Source organism: Phalaenopsis equestris, unplaced genomic scaffold, assembly GCF_001263595.1.
Source record: "Phalaenopsis equestris unplaced genomic scaffold, ASM126359v1 Scaffold000202, whole genome shotgun sequence".
Lineage (NCBI taxonomy): Eukaryota > Viridiplantae > Streptophyta > Magnoliopsida > Asparagales > Orchidaceae > Phalaenopsis > Phalaenopsis equestris.
Window position 1 is genome coordinate 3,124,608 of NW_018164644.1, and position 26,617 is coordinate 3,151,224.

The 26,617-nt window shown below is 35.5% G+C and overlaps 1 protein-coding gene across 2 annotated transcripts; it reads left to right on the forward strand.

The window, feature by feature from the left end:
- The first annotated feature begins 6,265 nt into the window (after positions 1-6,265).
- Positions 6,266-24,958, forward strand: LOC110022831 (ribosome biogenesis protein BRX1 homolog 2-like). 2 transcript variants are annotated; one of them, XM_020721951.1, is made up of 9 exons: positions 6,266-6,742; positions 6,820-6,961; positions 7,782-7,860; positions 14,629-14,753; positions 16,283-16,384; positions 22,718-22,786; positions 22,855-22,953; positions 23,873-24,038; positions 24,501-24,958. In XM_020721951.1, exons 1-8 carry the CDS (start codon positions 6,555-6,557, stop codon positions 24,002-24,004), a joined length of 936 nt encoding a protein of 311 aa, XP_020577610.1. In that variant the 5' UTR covers positions 6,266-6,554; the 3' UTR covers positions 24,005-24,038; positions 24,501-24,958. The 2 variants fall into 2 exon arrangements, with proteins under 2 accessions (XP_020577610.1, XP_020577609.1); XM_020721950.1 differs by lacking the exon at positions 24,501-24,958 and having other exon boundaries at positions 23,873-24,186.
- Positions 24,959-26,617: the final 1,659 nt, after the last annotated feature.

The window sequence follows — 26,617 nt, forward strand, 5'->3', positions numbered from 1 at the left end:
GCTAAACTAATTATATATATATATATATATATATATATATACTAGTCAATCATTTCTTAAAAGATTTCAAAATAGTCAAATTTTACTAGCTTTTAAAATTCAATTAATATTTTATGTAATATTTAGATTTTGGCTAAACTAATTAAATTTTAATACAATTTTTGTTAATTAATTATTAAATAGGAATTTAACATATATAAAGAATAATTAATTAATTGTCAAGTACATTAATTTATAATTACTTGCAATTTTGTTGAACTAAATGATGGTATAAATTTATTTAATTATTAATTAATAAGATTAATAAAATTAACTTACATAAAATTAAATTAATAAAATCTTCACCTACAACAATCTTGTCTTTCCTAAATCCTCATTCTCATGTCTCTTCCCCCTCTGTGTCATCCAAAACCATCTCCTTCATGACTAAAGCCTACGGGATCTAGACTTACAGTGACCCGAAACTCTTATTTTTCTCCTCCTTAGTCTCCTGCCTGAAACCATTGAGGAAGCTAACTTGAAGTTTTGTTTTTCAAGCGAAGAATTTTTTCCAAATTTGCTAAATCTACCGATTCACTGGATTTAGTAAATCCAAGATTTAAGGCCGAAATCCATGAAAAAACTGGTTTTATCAAATGTGAGACTTTATTTTATCCAAAATGATTGTCTGGCAAGATTTCGGATAAATTCTGCTCTAAATTCATTATTACACAGACCCTTAGGTCCTTACCTCTGTTTCCTGGGAAAAATATTACTTGTTTTGTCTTGAGGGATTTGGATTTCATGTACAATAGGAGCTGAATAGATTACAACATGTATAACTTTGTTGTACATAAAGTCCGGAAGTATCATAACAAAACAAGTAATCTTCTCTGTTTCCTCCTGAGGGCTCCTCTAATTTTTTCTCTTTTCACCGGGGCTCATCTAATTGCATCATAAGCTTGGGCCTTCGACTTCTGCTCCATGCTGGATTCTAATCGGCATCATTGCCCTGATCATTGACATCATGCTCTATTATCATCATCTCATGCTTCTCTATTGCAGCTTTACCTCATTCTTTCTGCTGAAATTTTTATTGGGGCGTTTACATGCATTCCACTCAATTCTTGTGTATGTATATATCCAACACCCTTTTTTTTTGCATTTATATCACCTAAATCTTTCATATCACATAAAAACCTCAGCCTTCACTTTTAAAAGTGTAATATGCCTTTTTCATATATGTAAAAATTTTAGTTTAGGACTTTGATTTGTAAATACATGAGAATTTGGTAATATGTATTTAAAATCTTGCAATATTCTTATATTCAGTTTTATTTGCCCTATGGTTCTGTGTTTTTTTATGTCATAGAGATCGAAAGGAGGTTGCTGTGATGACTGAAAATTTCAAGCTCAACAGACCGTATTACATTTCACTCCTTCAAGTGATTTGTATGTCGACCATCTCCATAACTGAGCTTTCTTCTTTCGACTTCTACTTTTGCATGTTTTTGGATTAGAGTTTGTTCTTCAAATCACTTTTCTTTCCTGTTTGGATTTGTGGAAAGGCTACAATGATGATAATAGAGCTCCCTCTACTGAAATGTTCATTGAGGACTCTGTTGGCGGAATCGAACCAATCATATTCTAATCGCCATCACTGAGGAAGCCTTCTCCTCTATTTCTTCTCTCTGGTTTCATGTCTAATGCATAAATTTTTAACCTTTGCATATATTTCACCTTCCCTTTGCATTAAAACGTGCATTCACTTTCTAGAAGTTGATATCAAAGATCTAGGTTGTGCATTGTAAAAAAAAATGAAGTTTATATGTTTGATATGTAAATCCATAAGAATTTGGTGCTATGTATGTAAATTGCCCATAAACTATATGCATGAAAAAATGTATTGCATTGTTAATGTATATTATTTAGAGATTATTATGGTATTAATAAATATAAAAAATTAAATTTAATATACAAATATTAAACTTGCTTTTTTTCATCTTATTATTTTCCCAATTATCTATGGCCAATCTTTCATTTGATGAAAGCATTGAATTAATCTTAGGACAGCTTCCTACACAACTCAACTATGTTCGAGTTGTGGATGAGAAAATTCTTTTTAGTTCTGATGACAGAGCGGCCATTCTGTTTTGTTCATTTGTTACATCTTTTGTGGCTTATTTTATACTATTGGACAAAATTATGGGTACTTCTGTAATATTGCAATGGTAATTATGTAAAAATTAATTAAAAAAGACTAATTTGATGCTCGGTTTAATGAAGGCTTAAAATGCTAGAACTGGAACCAGCTCTTTCATACACATTTGTTGTATATAAATTTACCCAACTTATTTTTAGATTATTTTTTTTTTTATTTTCTCTTTTATTAGAAACTTTTTTTTGGATCAAAATGAATCTCATACTCAATGTGCTTGTTTATGAACCAAAGAAAGAGTTAACCAAGGAATTGTGAGAGAAAAGTGCAAGTATCGGAAGAAAGACCGAATAAAAGACATAGGTCCCCATGGTCAAAGAGTTGGTCAAAGCATTTTCAACCCTGTGGGGGCTCAACTTAAGTCTAAATGACTTGATTTTGATCAACTCAACCAAAGGCTGAGGGTTTTAAATCTAGCATATCAAACTATGAATAGTGACGTTTGGAGTTGATTTCTCCACCAATCTTCTAGGAAAGCTACCGGCGAAGCCCTGATGTTAGATTATAGGCTATAGAGAGAGGATGAGATATAACTCATACAAAAATAAGATGGCATTTTATCCGTGCACCATAAATAACCCAAGTGCGAGCGAGCAGATATCACACGGGTTCTGTTGTATGCTTAGATTTAGACTCCGTTTGGGGCAGTTTATCCCTTGCGGAGGCGTATTTGAAAACGTCGTCTCATCGTTTGAAAACTGCATTTGAGCCCGAAAATGCAGTTGATTTTTTACATTAAAAGCAGAACGCGGGTCACACCCCGCGGTCCATATTTTCAGATAAGCGGCTTATCTGGATAAACACAAGTTGCCTCAAACACACTATTAAACATTAGAAATATTTTTGTTTGCCATGAATCAAAGGGCGTACTTCAAAATATTGAAGTCATTGGAACATGCAGCAACTGATAATATGGTTTAATCTCCTTGATTAATTAGTGAACCTTCCTAATTAGATTGAATCTCAATATTTTTATTGACAATACCTGTGAAATTTACAATCATAACAATCTTAGTTACTACCTTGTTTGTTTGATTGTGTGATCATACTAAATAGATCAATGTCGCCCACGATGAGCTTATAATATTTAGGCTATGATCAATGAATTTGATTGTGTAACTTAAAATCACAGCCTTATAAGTCATGAACAAATTGTATTAATCTCTTGTTCGAGCATACAAAAGCTAAGCACTTATTTTTAAGCTTGACAGATTTATGCTTCCACCCATAATTATTTTCTATCTAGATCCCAAATTTATGTCTATGATCTCATAAGTTTTAAAGTAATAAAAATATAGTCATTTATATTTGATATTAAATCAATTTGTAATCTCCATGTATACAAATGCTACAAGAGCAAAATTAAAGGATTATTCAAATTTGAAGTGAATTTATAAAGTTGAATATTCAGACATTCTTAATACCAAAACTCTAAACAAATTTCCTTTCGAGTAAATGACATGCTGCCATCTATAACTTATGCTTAACATCATCATTTTTCATATTTGAAGTTTACATGGATTTGTCGATATGACTGCAATTAAAATATAAAATTGAACTTGTAATTGTTCAGTATTCTTAATTGGTCTACTCAATGCATCCTTAACTACATTGGTTACTATGATGCAATAAGTTTGGGTTCAACCACATTGCTGGAGAATGCATTTCTTTTAGGATATCATTTCAGTGGTTTGTAGAGATTCATCAAGATTCAAAATGGGAGGTTTACCTATGTTCGTATGTGTGGATGGGTTTTTTAGTGGTTTGTAGGGAATGGCATAGAGAATTTAGGGAAGATGTAGAGATGTGGTCTATGGAATAAGAGAGCTATGTCAAAGAGGAGACTACATGCAGAAAAATGCATTTGAGGGTTGGGTTAAACCCGCATATGATCATTCATAGGAGATGATGAGATGAGCTCAATAAAATTAATCAAGGTCAAGCCAAGGGCGGCTCAAGCTTGACTCGACTTATTTACACCCCTTGTGTGAACATAGTAAGAAGAGTGCGTGGTGTCCTTCTGCGAACTACAAACTTGACTTTAGAAATGAGTCTATGTGAATGAGGGAGATGAGTGATGGCATAAATGAGGTCATGGAGATGTAGAGAACAACCCTAAATATAGGCAAGTCACCAGAATTAGCATGGGATGAAGGGTCTGTTTGGGGCAGCTACAGCTTATTCAGCTTATGTTGATAAATAATTTATTCTGATAAGTTGTGTATCTGCAATCGATCCTAATAAATTGTTTACTTGTTTGATTTGTATGTTTGGAAAATATTTGATTTGTAAATATTTCTGAATAAATGACCATTTTGCTCCTGAACTGGATAAATGACAATTTTGTTGCGTATGATTTCTTGGTTGTGATACGCATACAATTAATTAATCATACACAGCTTATTCCACCAACAAAATAGAAATCAATCATAAAATTATAGATATAAAACAACAATCTATGTATTAATATCACACCAGTTACAATATATTCATGAATTTCAACATAATTTTTTTTAGCCTGTTTGCATAAACCCCAAACTCTAAAAAATCAGTATTTCTATGAAGATCACAAATCATGTATAAAAAAAGATCTCATAAACTTTCCATCGTCACATAAATTTGGAGAAGAAGAATCGATGGGTAAAAGCATAAATACAACAAAGAATAAGGATTTAGAATAACAAATGAACCTAAAAAAAAATAAAGAGGGAAGAAAAGAGATGAATCGAGGAGGGAGGAGAGGGATTTTTATACCAGTGGTGAGCAGGATCTCAAATCGAATGAGGGAGTGCGGCGGTAAGAGACTTTGGCTTGGCTTCCTTCAGCAGGGGCTTTCTTCGGCGGGGATGAGATAGGAGCGGCTTTGGCGGGGCTTCCTTCGGCAGGGATGAGGTAACGCGGCTCCCTTTGGCTTCCTTCGGCAAAGTTGGGTTTGAGGGCAGGGGCGTAAATGCTTCGGCCGAACGCTGGAACGCGGGGTAATACCCGTGATCGCGTCGCAATACAAAAAATAAAACGTTGTTTTCATTAACGCGGTTAAAACATGCGAATCAATTATTAAGACGGCGTTTTCAAAAACGCTGCTGCAGTTTTAAGCTGCCTAAACGGGCCTTAAAAAGAGGTTAGGAGGCCATGGGTGTGAATAGGGTTGCAAGAGAGTCAAGCCGACTCGTGAGAGCCGGCTTGAGCTCGACACGATAAATTGCCTGTGAACTAAGCTCGATGAGCTAGCAAGCCAAGCTTAGGCCAACACCGACTCGACTCATTAGCTCTTGAGCCCGCTCATTTAAAAAAATTAACATTAAATTTATTCAAAAATATTAAAATACAAAACTTTATTTTTAAAGTATTCAAAATGTCAAGAAAATAGTATTTTTTATTATATATTAGTTAATTTTTATTATTTATCTTTTAATTGTTTATTATTTTTGTTAACTTATTATAAAATGATCTAAAGTAATATCATCTTATCTCTTTTATATTAAACAAGTTGGCTTGCAGACAGATAGGCTCAAACTCGTAGACTTAAGCTTGCGCTCGAACTCAATAAAATTAATCAAGGTGGAGCTCCAGCCGAGGGCGGCTCGAGCTCGACTTGATTAGTTTACACCCCTAGGTGTGAACAAATTAAGAAGACTTTTATGTGGTGTTATTTTTGAATATTAAATCAAGAAAGAGTATGAATAAGTACCCAAACATCTGAAGTGCATAAAAAGGGGGCATTTATATTTATTAATAATTAATTATATACTTTAATGAGTAATAAATTTTTTATAAACTAATTGTTTATTAAACAATAATTTAAACTAATTATTTATTAAACAATAATTTAATATTTATAAATTAATTGTTAAACTACATAGAATTTTATTAAATAATTTAAAATAAAAATATATTTTTATTCTTTAATTAACTATCAAATAATTAATTTATCTAAGTCTATTAATTTTATAATATACAAAGTAATTATTAATTATTAATTATTAATTATTAATTATTAATTATTAATTATTAATCAATTAAAATTTAAAATAACTTAAATAAAAAAAATTAAAACCATAAACCGATCTCCCTCTTCCGCGATCAGCCCGAAACCCTCGCCTACATGCTCCCCCTCTCCCGGTTTACTTCCCATCTCTGCCCAAACCCTCGCTGATTCCCCTCCCCCTCCTTGTTTCACTCAAAACCATCGCCTTCGTGAACGAACCTTCGCGATACAGTCGCCATTAGAGTTAGCTGGGAAGGCAACGAAGGGATCGAGGCTTACAGAGACCACCGAAACTCCCTTCTTTCTCATCCCTCTGCTCCGCTGCTACCGGCCCTTAGAAACCCTAGCAGCATCCTTACGGTTGTAGAAATGTCTAAGAAGAGAAAGCATGATGAGGTTTCTGGCGAAGGCCGGAAGAAAGATGAAGCCGCACCGGAAAGGCCGAAAAGAACTCTTACTGGCTGGAAGAGCGACCACGTGGAGAAGCAGAGCGATGCTCCTGTTTTCAGGAACAAAGAGAAGGTTCTGGTAACCTGCTCTCGTCGAATCATATCCAGGTAACTTCTGATATCATTAACTCTTCAATTTTCTTATCTCTTATTCATTTTTTAATCATTTTTATGGATGTGAGGAGATATCGGCATCTGATGCTAGATATGGTGTCACTTCTGCCTCACTCTAAGAAGGATAACAAGATAGAGTCAGAGCAAGGCAAGGGAGCTACACTTAATGAGTTGGTCGAGTTCAGGAACTGCTCATATTGTCTGTTTTTTGAGGTATTTTTGCATCTTAATTTTTGAGTTTTCATTGGTTTGTAGATTTTGTTACTTGTAGGTTTGAGGTATGTATTAGTGAAATTATACATAAGCTGAAGATTTGCCGATTTAACAGTCCTTGAGTTTTGCTTTTTGTTTGATTGGTAGAAGTTCTAAAAGTAAAATCTAAGTGCTCATTAAGGGTATGTTTTTCTTGAAGTTATTGAAGGGAATGCAAATGAGTTTAAATTCACAATTTTGTTATGTTGTTTGGTTCTCATGTGCCAAATATATAGCTGAATTTACTTAGTAATTTAAGCAATGCATATCTTGATTGTCAATTCTTTCTCTAGACATAGAGGAAAACAAGAAAAAGAAAGAAAAAAAATTCAGATCATTACTATGGCGCATAGTTGCTATTCACAAGAAACGAAAACTCAATTTTTCATCAAAGAAGGTTGAAATAAAAAAAATGTTTTTTATAAATCAGTTTCTCATCAACTAAAACAAGTCAGTGATGCCTAGTTTTCTTTACCATTTCATTTTCTTCTTTCTTTTATTTCTCTTCTTACTTTTTCTTCAAGCCAAACAGAACATAAGAAGGCACTAAATGTTTGGTGAATGGGAAGTTTTTGAAGATGCAATATAGTCGTAATTTCTTTCAATACTCGGCAACAGAGGTTTAGTACTATTATTGTTAGTCCTTTATGCACTTAACGTAGAGGGCGCAATTTGCGATGAATGAATTCAATTTTATAGTAACCGGATAGAATAGAAAGATGCAATATTTTTAATTACAGGTGTTACTTTTCTCAACTTATGTTTCTCATTTATACACCAGTGTAGAAAGCAAAAAGATCTTTACCTATGGATGACTAGGTCACCAGATGGCCCTTCGGTGAAATTCTTGGTAAATGCCGGTGAGTCTTGATCCCTATAGCTTTTTTGTTTGGAATATTATATCTAAATTGATTAAATGTGGTAATAAGAAGATTCTTTTTTTTATTGTCATATCGTTTAATTTAAATTTACTCATGTGATTATTGTTATCATTTGCTTTTAATTTTGACTTTTGTAAATATAAATTCAATTGAATGGCAGTTGTCCTTAGTCAATCCAACTTACAATTGAATGGAATAAACTCCCATTATTCCTTCCGATTACTATTTTGCATCATGTATATGTGAAGGATTAAAGTTATTCTTGTGCATGAACATGCATTAACTTTTTAAATCTAAATTATTAAAAACAATAAACATTCATCATAGCATGCTGCTTGTTTGACAACTATGGAGGTTGTCCTCAAAACAGAAATAACATAAATTTATTTTAATGCATGTCCTGTTAAAAAAATTAAAGACTATTAATGTTTATTTATTCAGGAAACAAGCATAAAAGAGATGTAAATTTGCAAAACTTCGTGTCATTCATCAATTGTATTGATTTATCTATTATCCCTAGATATAAGCAATTTTGATGCATAGTATGATCTCATCGATGACAAGTTCGGGTTTTGTTTCCTAATGTAACTAATATGATGCATAGGGCCTTCATGTAAAGAAAAGTAGATGATTCATGGATCACCAGTAATGATGACAATTTTTTCTTTCTCTTAATTAAAAATATGTAATATGGTTTAGGTCTAATTGATTATGAAATGATTGCAAATATCCAAGAGTTTAATTTGGAAAAAAATAAATTAATAATCAACCAATTAATTTTGTACAAAATTAGATTTTTGATAATAAATTTTGACCCAAATTAATGCCCTAAACTATCCAATAAACAATTGTGTATAAAAAATAGATAAGTAACAAAATTTTGAACTAAAGAAAAATCAAATTCCATGTCTTTACAAGAGCTGAACCCCAATTTATCTATGAATGATACCTAAATCTTATTGATTCAAAGAAGTGAAAAACTAAAACAAGAGGTAACAGAAGTATTAAATCTACTTATATACTACACAAGATACCACAATGAAATAATAAAGGGGAAAATGAGTAAATAGTGCTGAATCTTTGACTCTCCGTAGGATCCAATAGGATTTGGTGTCTTGAGCACGACATGAAATAATACATGGAAAACATCACATATAACGATGGAGAAAACACGAGAGGCTAGTTCCCTTCACACAGCCTTGGACTAGGCGATCAGCTTGTTGAATGGGTCGTGGAATATCTTAACAAATTAGGGTGCATTTGTGACCGCTGCAAATTTGGTTTTATGAGTTTGTTTTTGAGGACCAATTTGGATAAAGTTTAAGTCATCCTGGAGATCAAATGGAAACTTCTTTTGGATGATAGTATAAGTTGACGGGTATACACCTTAATATTGGCTAGGCAAGCTTGTGTTTTAAAGCTTTTGTGTGGTGATTAGGTTTTTTTTTTTTTTCAATGCTCAAAGGCTTCAAAGCACTCTCCGTCAAAATGGAAAAAAAAAATCTCCAATATGTGACATAAAGGTTTAGTGATTTTAAAGAAATATTTAAAATCTATTCTATAAAATATATAATCCTAAAAAACTCATAATCCATCAGACATATGTAGCAGAAGGCAAGGCTTCTATAACTTTACCTTTCTAAGAGATTGTCTTAAAACAATACCTTCGGTGACCATGAATTGCCACTCTCCTAGTTTACACTAAATTTTTCTTTTCACATTTTTATAAATTCTTTGCAAATTGTTCAAGACGATCACCAAGTAATTGCAAACACAAAGAAATTTTCCATAAATATTTCAATGCCATGCTCAATAAGTTTAGAAAAAATTGACATTATAAACATTTGAAAGGTTACAAAGATATTGCATAAACTAAAAAACTTTCTTCTAAAGAAATGTTTCATAAGGATTAGTGAAAGTAGTTTTGTCCTTGTCTTTTGGTGCTATAGAAATTTAGTGATATCCTGAATAATCATTTAAAAAGCAAAAATAGGGGTGTTCTGCTAATTTATCTAACATTTGATCAAGGAAAGGTAAAGAAAAATGATTCTTTGTAGTAGCTTTTTAACTTTGTTAAATTCCTGTAATCAATACAAATTTTCCAGCTAGTGACATTTCTTATAAGCATGAGTTTATTCCTCATTTGCAACTATAGTCAATTCACTTTTTTTGGGACAAGAGATTGGGCTTCCTTGCACGCTATCTGAAATAAGATAAATGATTCATGCATCTAGCCATTTACTGATTTTCTTAACCACCTTTTAAATTAACAGGGTTTGAGCCTCTTTTGTGTCTCTTCCTTTGGTTGATGATAACTTCATTAAAAGCTTGCGGAATGAAGGACTTTTTCTTATTCTTTCAATGCTTTCTATATTACAGCCAAACTTTTTCCTAAAATTTCTCAACACTCATTAACTGTCTCTTGTAATTCACTTAATTTAGAACAACTAATTATGGGCAAAGTTGAAGATCCTTTTAAAAAAGTATATTTCAGGTATTTAGGAGGATCCTTGAGTTCAAGTTCAGTAACCTCAACTATGAATTGAAATAAAGTTTTAGCAATAGTTGAGATGCCTAAAGGTTTAAGCCTCTTCCTAATCACTCTAGGAATAACATTTAGTAATGGTGCAGATCCTTCTTTAGAATTTTATACACTATCCTCAATTAAATTTTTCTATATTGGGCCCATCTCCAATATTTTATTGAAATGGCTCTAAATATCTCCATTCAACAAGTCTACTCAAAACATTTATCATCCCTAGGGCCATTGGAATACTTAATTAATTTTAATACATTAAATGTCAATTTTTGATTATTAAATCTCATGATAAGTCCCCTTTCTGAACATCCATCATCGCCCTTGTAATGGCTAAGGACCTGCCAAAAATGATAATGTTATCTTTATCTTCCTTCATGTCTAATACAGTAAAGTTTGAAGCAAAGTTAAATCTATCTACCTTCATTAGGACATCTTCTATAGCTCTTCTAGGACAAGTCAATGAATGATTAACTAAGTGAAGGGCCACGGTGGTAGGTTGAACCTCTTATAATTTTAATTTTCTAAAGAAAGATAAAGGTATAAGATTAATGCTAACACAGGTTACACGATACTTTCCCAAGAATATATCTTCTATAGCTTAAGGAATAATAAAATTACCAAAAATTTAAAGTTTTTTAGTGAAAGTTTTTCTGCAGAATGGAATCAGACTTCTTATTTCAGGACACTGTTGTAAAATCACCTAATTTTCTTTTCTTATTAGAGACATTCTTTATGAGTTTAATACGATTAGACATCTATTATAAAATTTTTGCCAATAGGTTGTTAATTGTTAGTTTTTTTGAATAATTTCAATAACTTAGAGAATTGTTGGTCCAATTTTTTTTTAAGAATTTGAGGAAAATGTGATGGTGGTTTAAATTGTATGTGTATGACTAGATCTGTTAATTGTATGCGTAAGATCAAATTTTAAAGTTGTAGTTCAGGGTTATTAGTTAGTCCTAACATATATGTGTAGGACTAAATTTGTTAATTTAATACCATTCAATCTAAAATTGAAAGAACCATAAAAAAAAATAAAAATAAAAAAAAAAAGACAGCAACACTTCAGTAGGAAAAATGAAAATCCCTCATTGAGAGAATGACGAGTCTAGACCTCTTAGGATTTTGTTAATGTGGGCTCCGAAAATTTAGTGCCCAAGGCTCTCTATTTTTGTTGATTGTTGTTGAGAGCTTTATCGAATCAAATTTTCAAAATGCGGATTGGATGGTAGATAATGCACTAGTGAGAGATTTAAATTTTATTTTATCCATAGGGGCAAATGGTTAATTATCCTTCCCGATAACAAGTGAACACTTTCAATTAAGGCTAGCCATTAAGCATTGAATAATCAACATATAGTGACGGTAAGTTTAGGGTTTAAGTTGTAAAAATTATCATTTTGAGCTTAAAGTGGGTGGTGGGGAGAATGGTGACTAAACTAATCAAGATCTCATGGTTTCGTCATTCCGAGTCTTCTTGGTCCTTAATCTACTTAGTCAGAGCATTAGTCGACTTAGTATGACTAAATAGTTTTTGTTTGCAACTATGACTTGCATCGTTCAAGGGATTTTTGTTGATTTGGGGTGAGGGACAAATTTAAGTTGTCCTTAGTTGATAGAAGATTTTATGCGAATTATTTATACCCTTATAATTCATCACTGCTCAAAGAGAATATGTACTTTACTTTTTTTCAATGATACTTAATTTGTTGAAATGATATTCACATTTTCCAAGACTGATACTTAAATCTCCTGATTCCTATAAAAATTTTCAAATGAGTACACACTTTTCTTGAGTAGTATTTAATTCTCTTGGACAAATACTCAAGTTTTCTCGAATGAATATTTTGAAAATTACCCTCCCATGCCCATTTTATACCTTTTCAAGTAAAGCATCGACGTCGACGAAGATGAGATATTGTTGAAGCAATAATGACAACAATAAAATAAAATTATGAAACATATTTTTTATTCAGTATAAATTATAAAACACAAATAGTAAATTGGGGAATGAGAGTCTTAACTTGGGTTTTGGGCTCGCATGGGTACGACTCGATTTGTGGTTTTAGGATCAAGCTGGGCTTGATTAAACAAAGAGGAAGAAGCGTTGGGATTTTGATCGGGCTAGAGTTTTAAGGTCTGGTTGGGTTCAAATAAGGGATGAACGACTAGAGCTACGATATAGGGTAAAGCGACAAAAGATTTGGGCTAGGGAAACAATTTTCTTTGTGCACTACAGAGTGGATTGATGGGAGTGGCGCAGAAGAAGCAAGGCTCGGTCTGTGTGTGAGTTTCTAGCAACAAGCTCGAACTTTTGATGCTATGGATTGTGTGAATGTCAGTGAGGCGATGAAAGGGAGTAGTATGGACAAGGGATTTTTGTAGAACATCAGTGAGGCGACCAAAGGGAGGAGTATAGAGAGACAATGACATGGGTTTTGGTCTCGACAGAAGAAGACTTCAACGGGCCATGACGCGTGAAGGAGAAGAGAGTTTTAGAGGGCTCTTTTTGTCGTGAACATGCTCTTGTGGTGAAGCTAAAGAAGGAATATTAATAGTGGAGATAGGAGTGATTTTTGCATGCGAACTAGAGGGGAGAAGAGCTTTGGGAAAGACTTTTTCATTCGGTTTTCGAGTGGGTCGTCTGAGATAGAGGAGGCAGAAGGGAGTTTTGACTGTCTCTATATGTCGCAATTTGTCGTTGCTTCTTGCTAGCTCTAATTGTGATTGTCTCGATACGATCAACTCAAAAAATTGATCAATTTAGTTCTACATCATCTATATAAATATAGAATGTATTCCCCATTGAAATCAAAATAATCTACAAGAAAAGAGATAGAATGGATAAAACTCAGAATAAGATCCTTGCTCCTATGCACTCCCTTATGCAACAGATTAATACATTTTTTTTCCTTTACCAATAACTCTCAATACAATAGCTCACACTCCACACTTTCAAGCAAAACCGTAGAGTAAGAGTGCAGAAAATAGAATGCTAAAAACTCACAAAAGATTACAAAAATTTTCCTCCCTCGTCCGGAATACATCTTCTTATGGGAATTCCATCAAAACCATCAAGAGAATCACCCAAACAAAAGTAAGTTGGTGCTGGGCACTATGCTTCATGATCTCAGAATTCCATATTAATGTTCAAGTGCGTTAGTAATGTTTTTCAGGGCGTCGTCGCTAGGGCTGTCAAAAAAGCTCTTTGTTCGCGAACAGCTTGTGTTCGGCAAAAGTTTTTAAATTTCGAATTATAACCGAGCCGAACACGAACAGCTCTTTGTTCGCTCGTGTCCGACTCTTTTTAGCTCGAAATAAAAAAAAAATTATATAATTTTTTTATACAACAATATATTACATATATTTATGTTAAAATCGTAACTGCTCTTGTGGTAATGTGGAAATGTGCCTTGTTTTGCATATATTTGATCCAGGTTCGAATCCAACACTCTACATTTATTTTTTCAGTTTAATTTTAACGAGTCAATTTCGAGTCGAACACGAACACAAATATATAAATCAAGCCGAACACGAACTCACTGTTCATGAGCTAGTTTCGAACACGAGCCGATTTCGAATACGAGCAATTTCGAACAAGCCGAACACGAGCCAAGCCTGAGCTCGCTCAAGCTCTGCTCGTTTACAGCCCTAGTCGTCGCACTATAGTATGTGCACTTGTTTCGAGCGCCTTAGTGTCATGCTCTCAATTTTTGATACCAAAATTCCTTTTTGGCTGTTGTGGTACAGCTCCATCGGCACTAAGTCACAATGTTATATAGTTAGCATCGGGTCAAAATTTGCAATTGTGCTTTAAAAGATATGTTACATCTGTATTCTGTGTACATAGACAAGAATATAACAAGGAGAAGCATAAAAATAACATAAAATTTTAAAAAAATATCACAGAAACACATTACCCAGCACATTGTCACCATCCAATTCTCATTTGCAAGCCATAACATTACCCCCCTGAATGCACACAAATGAGGCAAACAGATGGCAGCAAATCCACCAGTGTCTGCTTTACATTTTAATTTTTAATGGATAATTCTTGTACTGCCATAAATAACATAGTAAATACTAAATATCCCACATCAAATAGCGGGTATTTTTTAAAATGTATGTGTCATTTTTTAATCTACTAGTTCAAGGTTTCAATTTATAAGCACGATTGCTTGCTAATTGTGACCCTCTTTTTCTTCCAGTGCACACGATGGAGGAGCTCAAGCTTACTGGAAATCATCTTAAAGGATCTCGGCCAATTTTAACTTTCTCTTCCAATTTTGATAAAGAACCTCGTTGGAAGCTTTTGAAAGAAATGATAACGCAGGTATGCTTCTTGTTTCCTTGATTATATTCATTTTCTCATGCAGTAGTTAGCTTATGTTTTTATCAGGTCCACTTAATTGTTAAGGAATATGAATGTTGGGTTTGTAGTTTTATGATTAACTATTTGTAAAATCATAGAGATTAAATATGGAATCATATCCAATAATTCCATGCTTTTGCTTGGTTTTATAGAGATGAGTTATTTTAGATGTCAATTATTATTGTGGAACACAAGGCATGGTTCCTCTCTTTTAGCTATCGTTTCACTCATTTAGGGCAAAATAGTTTCTATTGAAGATTTGCTTATAGAAAATTTTTAATGTTTTTTTTTTTTTACTTTTTACTCTCTATTATTTGGATTTTTTGCAATTTTTTATGCACTAATTGTTATTTATGGCTGACTTAGAATGCTTTATTTGCACAAGGTTTTCAAGAACAAGTTTGATTAAGCTCCACATTGATATATAATAACATCGGATTTCATAATCAGCTAAGAGTACGTGCAATGCAGTGGTATTATTTAAGATTTTTTTCTACCCTGGTGTTATTAAGGGAGAGAATTTAGTGGTTGTGATAATAGTAGATTACTTGAGCAGCAGCAGCAGAAACAACAACGAAAATAGAGGATTAAAGAATTGGTCTAACGCTTCATGCTAGATATACCATGAACAAATGATAAATTTCTAAAGCCAACCTTAAATACTTGGGAGAAGTTTGTTCATGATGATGATTATGATATTGCTTGTTTTTACAAAATGTAAGAGGACGGGCATTAGATGATATGCTAAGGTCAAATGCACTTCGAATTTGGTGTACAATCTACTAAAGAATAATTTCATATTTAAGGTCTGTTTGGGTGGCCGGTCTCATTGTTTTTGCTTTTTAGATATCAACTAGTCTTATTTGGCTATCTATAGCTTCTTGCCTACTTTCCAAAAAAAATTGTGGTGAGAAACAACTATTTATAACCAAATCTACTAAGGTTTAATAGCGACTTTTTTTGTTGCTTTTAAAGATTCTTTTGATTATAGGAAGGCTCTTTGTCTTTCTCGCTCTTTTTTTTTAATGTTATGAATCAACCATCTTGTATGTTCTTTGTATTTTTTATTTGATACCTGATTTGAATTAGGTAATTGGTCTTTTGAAAATTGCATGGTTTAAAGGACCTTCACATTTTTTTAATTCAATTCAAGTGACTTGGAGTACATTTTTTTGTTAGTCATGGATTCCTGTCAACCCATGGAGATTTGGTTAGCATTTAGGGGATATTATTTAGAACAATAAGATTTGGATTTTGGATATATGGATGACTTGAATAAAAAAAAAAGTTCAAATATTAGGTCCAAGTCGCATACCCTAGGTGGGATGCATTGGAAAGCAGACCAGAGTTAGCTTAATGATTTCACAAAGGTTTTTTTTTTTTTTTTTTTTTTTTGTTAACGTACAACAGTTTTCTTTGGGTATATACCGAACTACAATTAATTCCCTTAGTCCATTTCCATTAATTAACGTCATGCTTTCTTATCGCAGATTTTTGGAACACCAAAAGATCATCGAAAAGCCAAACCATTCCATGATCATATATTTGCATTTTCAATTGCTGACAATCATATATGGTTTCGGAATTTCCAGGTAATGCTGTCTTACAGGTATCTTCTTTGCATGTATTACTTGTACATATCTTGATTTAAATTGAGCTTTCTGTGCAAGTTGGATTTCTTATTTTACACATATAAATTCATGAAATTGCTAAGTGTGAAATCTAGCAATTATCTGTAATGCATTGTAGAATGAGGAAGTACACTGCCTCTTTTTTTTTTCATAATTTCGTGGAAAGCTAATTGTGCTCTGTTTTTCTCTCGATTCTTTTTAGATCTCGGAGTCGTCAGTTTGTATATTTATATGTCATTGTATAATTTCCCTATTCGACTAAGTCTCCCTTCCGAACCAAATGAATGACTCGAAAAAGAGAGGAATCGAATAGCGAACTGACGTACAACAACAAATAGGCAAACAAATTAAAAAGAAAAGAGATGGTAGATATAGGGGCAATCCTCGTGTGATGGGTCGAGAGTATACGTTCAGACAAAATCAGATCGAAGTACATCAAAAAAACAACATCCGTGAACATGATCTCTATATAAGCAACCCGTAACCAGAGAACCAAAAAGAACATTTTTTTGTTCTGGGATCAAAAGTCTCCAGAGGAACTCATTTCTACTGGTTAATTACATCTCGGGGGATACCCAAGAAGATTCTCGATGGAAATAGTTTCGCTTTATTATCATGAACCTGAGGTATAGGTTATCAAAATGTGATTATTTCTTATGGAACGGTCTCGATGCTTTGAAGCTCACGCTGCATCATCGGGCGGATAGTAAATCTCTCATGTCCAAATGGGTAACGGCTTCTCAGCTCATGAAACCTACGAAATAACCATAAATTACTTCAGCGGGGTATCCCAATACGTCATAGCACATCCAGACCGTAAGGGTAGAGAACAAATCGTCGTATCCCGAACAGACGACAGCTTATCGGCATCGGGCTGTCAAAGTGACATCAACTAAGTCAAAAGAACAGAAGTGGCTCAATAGGGCTAGTCAAAAGGCAGGGAAGAGTAGTCCTAAGAGTAGAGGTAGCCAAGTCGGGATACCACAGACCCGTCATCCCAAGCCACCAGGACCCTAAGTCTACCTGGTCGTGAAGGTAGTCGACCCAACACAACCTTAGATCACTAGTCAGAAATCCATGAATTGCGTCGTCCACAGAAATCTCGGTAGCCCTAAGGTCAAATGAACAAAATTTTATCCTATAACTAAAAGATGGAGCTCCAAGAGGTGAGACTTATACCTGCCGAAGTGGCGAGGATGCCTCAGGAAGGAAGAGAAAGCGGAGGTTCAGCTATAAAGCTGTAAACGCTTTTAACAAGAGGACTTATATCCCGTCTGGATCGGGAAGTCTCCTAACACCCTACACGTGCTAGACAACCACCTAGGCGAATTTATGTTGAGTCAGTCAAATTGGAGAAGTACGGGGGCTACTCGGGACATGTAGGTATGATGCAATTATTTATCACATTCCTAAGCGTGGACACCCTATTAAATATGATTGGGTTATATAGCCATGCATGCGAACTATTTTAAAAACGGACCGGAAGGTCATGCAGAAAAAGTATACTGATTTTGAAAACTTTTGAATCTTTTAATCCTAAAATTTTTTATTATCTCAATCTTTTATTATTAAGATTTTTTTTAGATAGACAAAATTAAAATTTTAGGATCCTTAGTGAGCCTAGGTTGCATTTTCGTGAGGTTTAGATACACAGAAAGAAATAATATAAAATACTCCGACATGCAAAGACATACGAGAAGAAATAGAGAAGGAAAACACCCCAAAAGAATATATAAACAGGCCAAATGCAGCTGGACCTGCAACATAATCCAGTAAAAACGATAAAAACGATCAGACACCGCATATACATGCCTGGCCCCAAGTATATACAAAAATATAAAATTCGGACTTAAGGTACGGGACACAAATTGTTGCTCTTGGTCCTCATCACATGGTTCGATGCGTCATACGCCTTGAAACGGGTGCCCATACCTTATTTCCGATATACTCTCCGAGGACACTATCAAATACATTTGAAATAGAAAATAAAGACTCAACCTGCATAAAACAAATGTTAGCGGGCACGTCATACATCTTCAAAATAACAAGCCGTGTCTTATAATTGTGGGGAGCTAATAAGCATATGTAAGCAAAGGATTAAAAATCGTTACATGCTCCCCCTAATAGCATCTATGTGAGTGTATATAAATGGCACGACACTTGCAGAAGATCGCCTAATATACTATTACACACAAGAAGCATGCAAGCACACCGAAAAAAAGACGAGAAGGTGGCACATGACTAGCGCAAGACAACACAACAAACAACAATAGCCAGATGTGTCGAAAATAATACATACCATCCTAAACCCTAGCCTAGCACACCATATGAAGACAAGTGCATCAACCTTGTATCTAAGTGGGGTAAATTTGGATATGGTATGACTTTGACGAGGTTGTTTTATCGGCCCCATTCTAAGGATCCAAAGAATCTAAAGCGTGTCACGAAAGGAGATGACACTATTTAGATCTATTGGATTCTTAGCGCAGCCATACATACTCGTGTCAGTCTCGATGACTTAACTCGCATTCTTCATCAGGATTGACCCGGCAAGCAATGCTCGTTAAGACATCGCGACTAACACGGGAGTCGTTCTCCTAATGAGTCTGGCTCGCTATCCATGCAAACATGCAAATGCATATGATTAATCAAAACACACAAGTGATAAGTATGTCATGGGGCAGACTCAAATGAAGATGAGTATGTCGTAGTGGCAGCGGCCCGAAAAAGATGAGCATGCTATAGTGGCAGTGGCCCCAGAAGGTACGCTAATAGGGCAATAACCTAACGGAATGAGCATGCCATGGCGGCAGGGGTCTGAAAAAGATGGGCATGTCGTGGTGGCAGCGGCCCTAGGAGGTACGCCGGTAGGGCAATGACCTGACGGAATAGGCATGCCATGGCGGTAGGGGCCCGAAAAAGATGGGCATGCCGTGGTGACAGCGGCCCCAGGAGGTATGCCGGTAGAGCAATGACCTGACGGAATGTGCATGTCATGGCGTCAGAGGCCCGAAAAAGATGGACATACTATAGTGGCATTGGCCCCAAGGAATGTGCAGCCCAGGCAATTGATCATAATCATGCAGACATACAAATTCAAGACGGGATATAATAATGTATTCATACATATGCGTTACAATATGAAAAAATACAAACACAGATGCAAAACAATATGGTGGTGCAAGTAGTTGGTCGACTGGGTCGAGGAATTTGGTCGAGCCAAAGTGTCATACCAACTGACTCAAGAAAGCCGATTGAAATGAAGTGGGATTCTCGTCGCGCTGGGGCAGCTAGATGGAGCGAAATGAAGTGTTCGCCGGGGCGGGGCGACTGGACAAAGTGAAGTGAAACTCGTCGGGCCAGAGTGGTCGGACGAAACGAAGTGAAATACTCATCGAGTCGGGGCGGCCGGTCAGAGTGAAGTGAAGTGCTCGCCAGGCCGGAGTGATCGGACGAAGTGAAGTGCTCATAGGGCCGAGGCAGCCGATCGAAGTGAAATACTCGTCGGGCTGGGTCGGCTAGACGGAGCGAAGTGAAATGCTCACCGGGCCGGGGCGACCCAATCGGAGCGAAGTGAAATACTCGTCAGGCCGGGGCGGCTAGACAAAGCGAAGTGAAATGCTCGCCGGGCCGGGGAGGCCGGACGAAGTGAAGTGAAATGCTCGCCAGGCCGGGACAACCAGACGAAGTGAAGTGAAATGTTTGTCGGGCAAGGGCGGTCGGTTGGAGCGAAGTGAAGTGCTCGCCGGGCCGAGGCGGCCGATCAAAGCAAAGTGAAGTACTTGTCGGGCTGGGGGGCTAGACAGAGCGAAGTGAAGTGCTCACCGGGTCGGGGCAACCGATCAGAGCAAAGTGAAATACTCGCAGGGCCGGGGCGGTCGGACAGAACGAAGTGAAATGCGCGCCGCACCGGGGCGACCGGTCGGAGCAAAATGACGTACTCGCTGGGCCGGGGCGGCCGGTCGGAGCGAAGTGACGTGCTATGTGACATGCAAAATGTAACATGTAAACATACACATGTAATAGAGAGTCATTCCCATGCTAACGACCTTACCGGGGAACCTAGGGTCAATATATAAAAATATTGTGATTTTCGCCTTTGCTTTGGCGAGGCAAGTTGAGAACTTCTCCCTGGATCTCCAAGGGGGAACTTCTCCACCTCGTCATGAAATGGGCCGATTTCACGATGCCTTCAAGTTTTGCAAAATGAGCTAATGACTCGCATTTTCTCATTTTGTAAAGATCTACTTTTCGGTCTTTCTAAAAGATCGGGACAACCAAAGCAATGGGGAGCGAATGGAGGTTCAACCTCTAGGATTTTTGTGCTAGGGCAAATAGTCAAATAAGATTCACTCAGCTATCGTAGGAGAATTAGTTGCGCAAGGGGAATCCAATCTTATAGGTCACCTTTAGTAAAACAAGCGATTCATCACATAAGCACACCAACGCGTCGACTTACGCCTGCGCACACACCTTGTGTGGCAATCGAACCCACACGTCTATCACACCTACAACCTTAGGGTTATATCGTTGCGTGGTTTGCACGAAGCCTAAAGAAGTCCGGCGGGAGCTTGCACGTGAGGTAGAAATCCTTTTTATCCTCCCGAATGACGTCGATGCTTGCTGTTCAGCAATGTCGTGGTGGCCCGACAAAGTGTATGGTCGCCGGAAAAGCGAGGCGGCGAGGTGGCTGATGTTAACTTGTCGGTGGTGAGCGTCGAAAGCGAAGGAAATGTGGAAAGAAAACCCAAAAAAGATTGAAGCTTCTCCTCACTGTTTTACTTCAGCGAAAACACAATGCTGGCGAGGCAAAATCTGGTAGGATGAAAATTCAGCGAGGTTGACCGGCTTAAAAAAAAAGGAAGTAGACGACGGTGGTAGTGGAGGTCCAGCGAGGAAGCTCGACTGGAGGTGCTACTTGGCTAGGGAGGAGTTTCGGCGAGGGGAAATCACGTCGTCGAGGAGAACCGGTGACGGGACAAGCTTGGCCGACCAGAAATGAAGCAGAAAAGCAAAAAAAGTGGAAAATGGAAGGGCTGACCGACGGGAGGAGGAACGGTGCTGGTCGGCGGCGACGATGTCGCCGCTGTCGTCGGCGAAGAGAAAGGATTCAGGGGTTTTCGCGGATCGGGAGGGGGAGGCCTTTTGCGAAAGAGTCGGGCTGAGCGGTTCTTTCCGTTGCATATAGGAGCGGGAGGGATCCCTTTTTCGTGTCCCTTGGAGGAGAGCCAAGGGTTTTAAAAAAAAATAATCTTTTTTTTTTATTTTTTTATTATAATAATAATAATACAATTATTATTATTTAAAGTTTACCACGCATGTTAGCCGAACACGCCACCGCAGTAAAATGAGCATCCTCCCTAGGCAAAATCGACGTTTCAGATACAGTGGTGCGGTTTGTTTCGTCGTTTGGGGTCGTTCGAACCACTTTTTTAGCAATCGAGTCCAAAATGATAATTTGCGCATTTTTAGCCCACACGCGAAATCGTGGTGCAACGAGCGTCTTTTCCAAGTTGAATCAACGCTCCAGACACTCGTGTGGTCCATTTTGTCGTCCGAGGCTATCTGAACAAGCTCACTGGTGATCGGGCTAATTCGAGTCAATTTCATGCGTGGCACAACAAATAATATTTTTCAACCCGATCGGAGTCGTCCGATGTGCCAAATGCTGACCGGCCTTCGCCCAAGTGAAAGCCAAAGCCTAGCAAAATGACCCTGGCTACGTGCCCCTCAACACGTGTCGGTGGGTCCAAAGTGGATGTCTCGCGCTATAAGAGTCAACATGTGCATCAAGCAACGTTTTTTAGCGCTCAAACGGACATCCAAGCATGCGACCTCAAAAAAACTGATGCCAACATGCTCCTTAGATTAAGCATTTTGTATCAAGTTTTCTTGGGCTGGCTGATACATTTTCAAGTCATTTATGTATGCTGCAACTGGTTCTTTCATGCGCCAAAACTATATATAGAAGGATATTTATAAAAATGGTAGGTTTAGTGCAATGGTTAGGCCGCCTTCATGTGATCTGGAAGTCAAAACGTAGAAATAATTATTCACTAGTCCAGGAGTAAGATTGCATAATTCATCTGTTCCATTCTGAATCCCTGCATTTACAAGAGCCCTCGGCTGCAGATAGTTACTTTAGCCTGATAATATTTATGTTTTGCAAAAAATGGGATATATTCTTTGATATTTTTCATTTTCTTCAGGCAGATTTTCTATTGCTGTAGTTCTCCAGCACCAAGTTTTGCATTTACACAATTGATTTTTTTTTTATATTTTCGAACATTGTAGGTTTCTGTTCCTCATAATGAGCCTGATAAAATGGACCGTGGAGGCTTGGACAAAATGACTCTTATTGAGGTATCCATTTTCGTTCAAGTTTCTGTTCTTGTCCTTGGCTGGGTTTTAACATATTGCCAATTCAACAGGTTGGTCCAAGGTTTTGTTTGAATCCAATTAAGATTTTTGGCGGCAGCTTTGGTGGACCAACACTATATGCAAACCCTCTCTTTGTGTCGCCAAATCAGGTACCAATAAAAACCCCAAATATAAACTTTTAGTGAAAGCCTTCATATGCTAGTGGTTTCTAAAAAATTGAAAGTTCTTCCATTCCAGGATATCCTTACCGTTATAGTTGTTGTTGTTGATTTAATGTGCATCACCGCCTTAATATACAATAGGGGGAAAATTACATACATAGCACCCAATTCTTATGGATTTACCTAACATCTAAATTTTCATTTTTACACACATAGCATTTTAATTATGGATGAAAGATGGATTTGATTATTAAAAAGTGATAATGAGCGTTTTTTTTTTCACATGATGTTTGTAATAATGTTAGTTTAGGTGCGAGATAGATAAATGTGAAAGTTTTGGGTGCTATGTATGTAAAAGCCCTTTTAAAATCATATTTTGAGCGTTATATTTGTGGATTTGGGGTCTTTTGTTAATATCTTTGACCATTTTTTTTTCTTACCATCTTTAGATCCAAGTTCAAGATTATCGATATTTAGTTGTCTACAGCTTAAGAATAACTTGTTAATCATGTTTAATTAGAGAGTTAATACTTTGATTAAGCATTTGTTGAAAAAAATTGATTTTGTTTTTTTAAATTAAATTCATTGAAATTATTCTAGTTTTATATAAGTGCAAATTTATTTGACTAAAGCTCTGCTACGCTATGAGACTACTAAACCATTGATCTCACCATTTTAATGGTCCACAAGCATATTATTTTTATATGCTTGATGCTTTGATCAATTCATCATCTTTTAATCTTGTGAGATTTGGCTTCAAATTATTTATTTCGATGAAATCTAGGGTCAGTCAGCTTTATTACCGAGATTGGGTGTGGTATGCTTGAAAAGCTACACAAAGTTATTGTATGGTTGAAAATTAGAACTTTTGGTATTATTTTATTGGTTATATCCTCACATGGAGCAGATTCGGGCAATGGAGAAAAGGAAGAAAGCAGGGAAGTATGTCAAGAAAGTTAAGGCTAAAACCAGGAGGAAGATGCATGAACTCCAGAATCCATTGGAGCCCGATGAGTTTGCAGATCTCTGGAAGGAATGATCAGTCAGTCTTTTTACCTTTATTGTTTTATAAGGTAATGTATGGTGACAATGATTTTGCTTTTATGCCCAGACTCTATTATCTAATTTTCCTGTGGGGAATAGAGTTTTTCATTTGAAGAATCTAAGAATTTTTTTGTATGGAATAAATTTTTTTTCTTCATAAAAAGGCTTGATAAATTATTTTGAGCGATTGATCTAATGCCTATATGTTCTATGTGACACTGAAGATGGATAACAAACTTTAGTGGGTATGAATTTTCTTCTCGAAGCAATAAGCTTCTCTCTATTTACAATAGCTGTAACTGGCTTTTAAATGCTGTAGAATTTTAATTTGAATGAGATGTTTGGTAGCATACTTTTAATAGGATTTACATATGAATTTAACGTAAATTCTGCCAAACGCGAAATATAAGGGCGTCAAATCCAGTGCTCCCTTAAATCCATTTTTTCTCTGTTATGATGTAAATCTCATGTTTATTAAATCCGATCGATAGGTGGATTTGATGGATTTAAGGAGGAAGAAATACACATTACCTAGTCTCACAGGAGAAATCGACGCAATCCGCTCATTGCTCTCCTCAATCTTTGCAATTGTGCCTTGTGTAGCGACCCTCACCTGCAGAAACGCAAGATCGGTACATCATTTTGTTTGCTTTTCTCTCTCTCTGGTTATAAGTTGCATTAGTCTTGAATCTTGAACTTCCTAGCTGGCTCGTCGGATCCAATGAGCGAAAACAGTGAATAAAATGCTTCGATCACTGAAGAGGACATCGGACACGATTTCGGTAGTCTAGCATTGTTAATTTAGCCTGTTTGAATCATTGTTCTCTCTTTTTTTACATCTTGATTTGGTGAGGAACAATAGGATGTGTTCTCTTCTCCGCCATTCTCATTTTCAGCCATTTGGGATTGATTGCTGGGAATAGATTTATTTATAGAATTTTACATTGGGGTGGGCTACATTTTTTTATTTTTACCAAAGTTTGAAGGAAGATTTACATACATGCTACTCAATTCGTATGAACTTATATATTTAATCTCTAAAATTCAATTTTTATGTACATGCCACCTTACCAAAATCTGTATTTATTTTTTTAAAAAAAGTTGAAAATGGTTGTATTTACAAGTTTTGGTTGGAAGATCTGTAAATACATAATAATTATGTGGTATCTATTTAAATGCACCAACTTTGAAATAGAATTTTCTTTCGAGAACTCAAAGCATATTAAATGAACTCAACTCATTCTGCTACATAATCATTGCTGAACTGTACATAGATCAATGGATCAAAGTATTCTTTTTTCTCTTCATCAGTGAAATATTTATTTGTTCTCAATTTACAATTTTGCCGTCATGTTTTTTATATGGTTTAGCAACTCCCCTCATCTTTTAACAATTTTAAGCTAAATAATGAACCAACAGGCGCTAATGTAAACTATTCAAATTTACGGTCTAAAAACACATGAAAATCAACTTTCACATAAATTTACCTAAGTATAATCATAATATTATATTACCTAAAATTATGCAACTTTATTTATCTGTAAAGGTATTATACTTATTAAATGTTTATAACTATTTAAACTTAGAGCAATGTGATTTTTAAGTTATGACGAATTGAATATGGTTAAATCTAAAGTTCCAAGCAAGGGCAATCATACTATAACTGATAAAACATAACAATATCATTGCTCATAAAATAACTGATCTCGAACATATAAAATTTAAATGATTATCTCATATATAGGGGTTTAAATGAGTCGAAGTTGACCAAACCCAAAATATGTTCGCATCTGGCTCGTTCAAATTCTTATTGTTTGTGTTTGGCTTGTGTTGAAATGACTTGTTAATAATTTATTTGTTAAGCTCGATTTAAACTCATTTATTCAAATTAAGTTCGTATTGGACTAGTTAAAATTTCAAATTTTAATTTCTTATTTAAAATGCTTTCAATCAAATAAAAAATATAATATATCTCCGCTTCACAGAAATCAAACACATGAAGCTTAAGAATTTCTGACCATTTTTACGGCTGTGTTTGTTTTCGTTTTAACAACCATGGTTGGGAATCGAGCAGGATTTCAAACTGCCGTTTCAATTTGTAAGGGTCTGGTTGGGCAGTTGTAGCTTATTGAAAATCAGCTGATAAGCTAATTAAAAATAATCTGCTGATAAGCTATGTGAGGTTAGGAGTGTAAACGAACCGAACACAAACGAACAGAACTTGTGTTCATGTTCGGTTCGTTTGAAATTTAGTTTGTTTTTTAGTTTGTTTAGTTTGTTTGATATAAGCTCGTGTTTGAAATTATTCGTGAAGTCACTGTTCGTGTTCGTTTCTTAACGAACGATCCGAACATGAGCCGAACACGAGTTGTTCGCGAACGACGACCTAGTTTGACATCCCTAATATTAATATGTATAAATAATATACTATATTAATTATATAATTTATATTATATAAATATATAATATCTATATTAGTATATTACTAATATAATATATTAATGTACCAATTATTATTAATTTATTATATATTGTAATTTATAAAATTTAATTTTTTAAAATATCATAAATCTTTTATATATAATTATTTTAAATTATTTTATGTTTC

Coding starts and splice junctions, on each gene's coding strand:
- LOC110022831 (XM_020721951.1), top strand. CDS start 6,555: ATGTCTAAGAAGAGAAAGCATGATGAGGTTTCTGGCGAAGGCCGGAAG. Junction 7,861..14,628: donor GAAATTCTTGGTAAATGCCG/GTGAGTCTTGAT, acceptor TTTTTCTTCCAG/TGCACACGATGGAGGAGCTC. Junction 22,787..22,854: donor ACAAAATGACTCTTATTGAG/GTATCCATTTTC, acceptor CCAATTCAACAG/GTTGGTCCAAGGTTTTGTTT.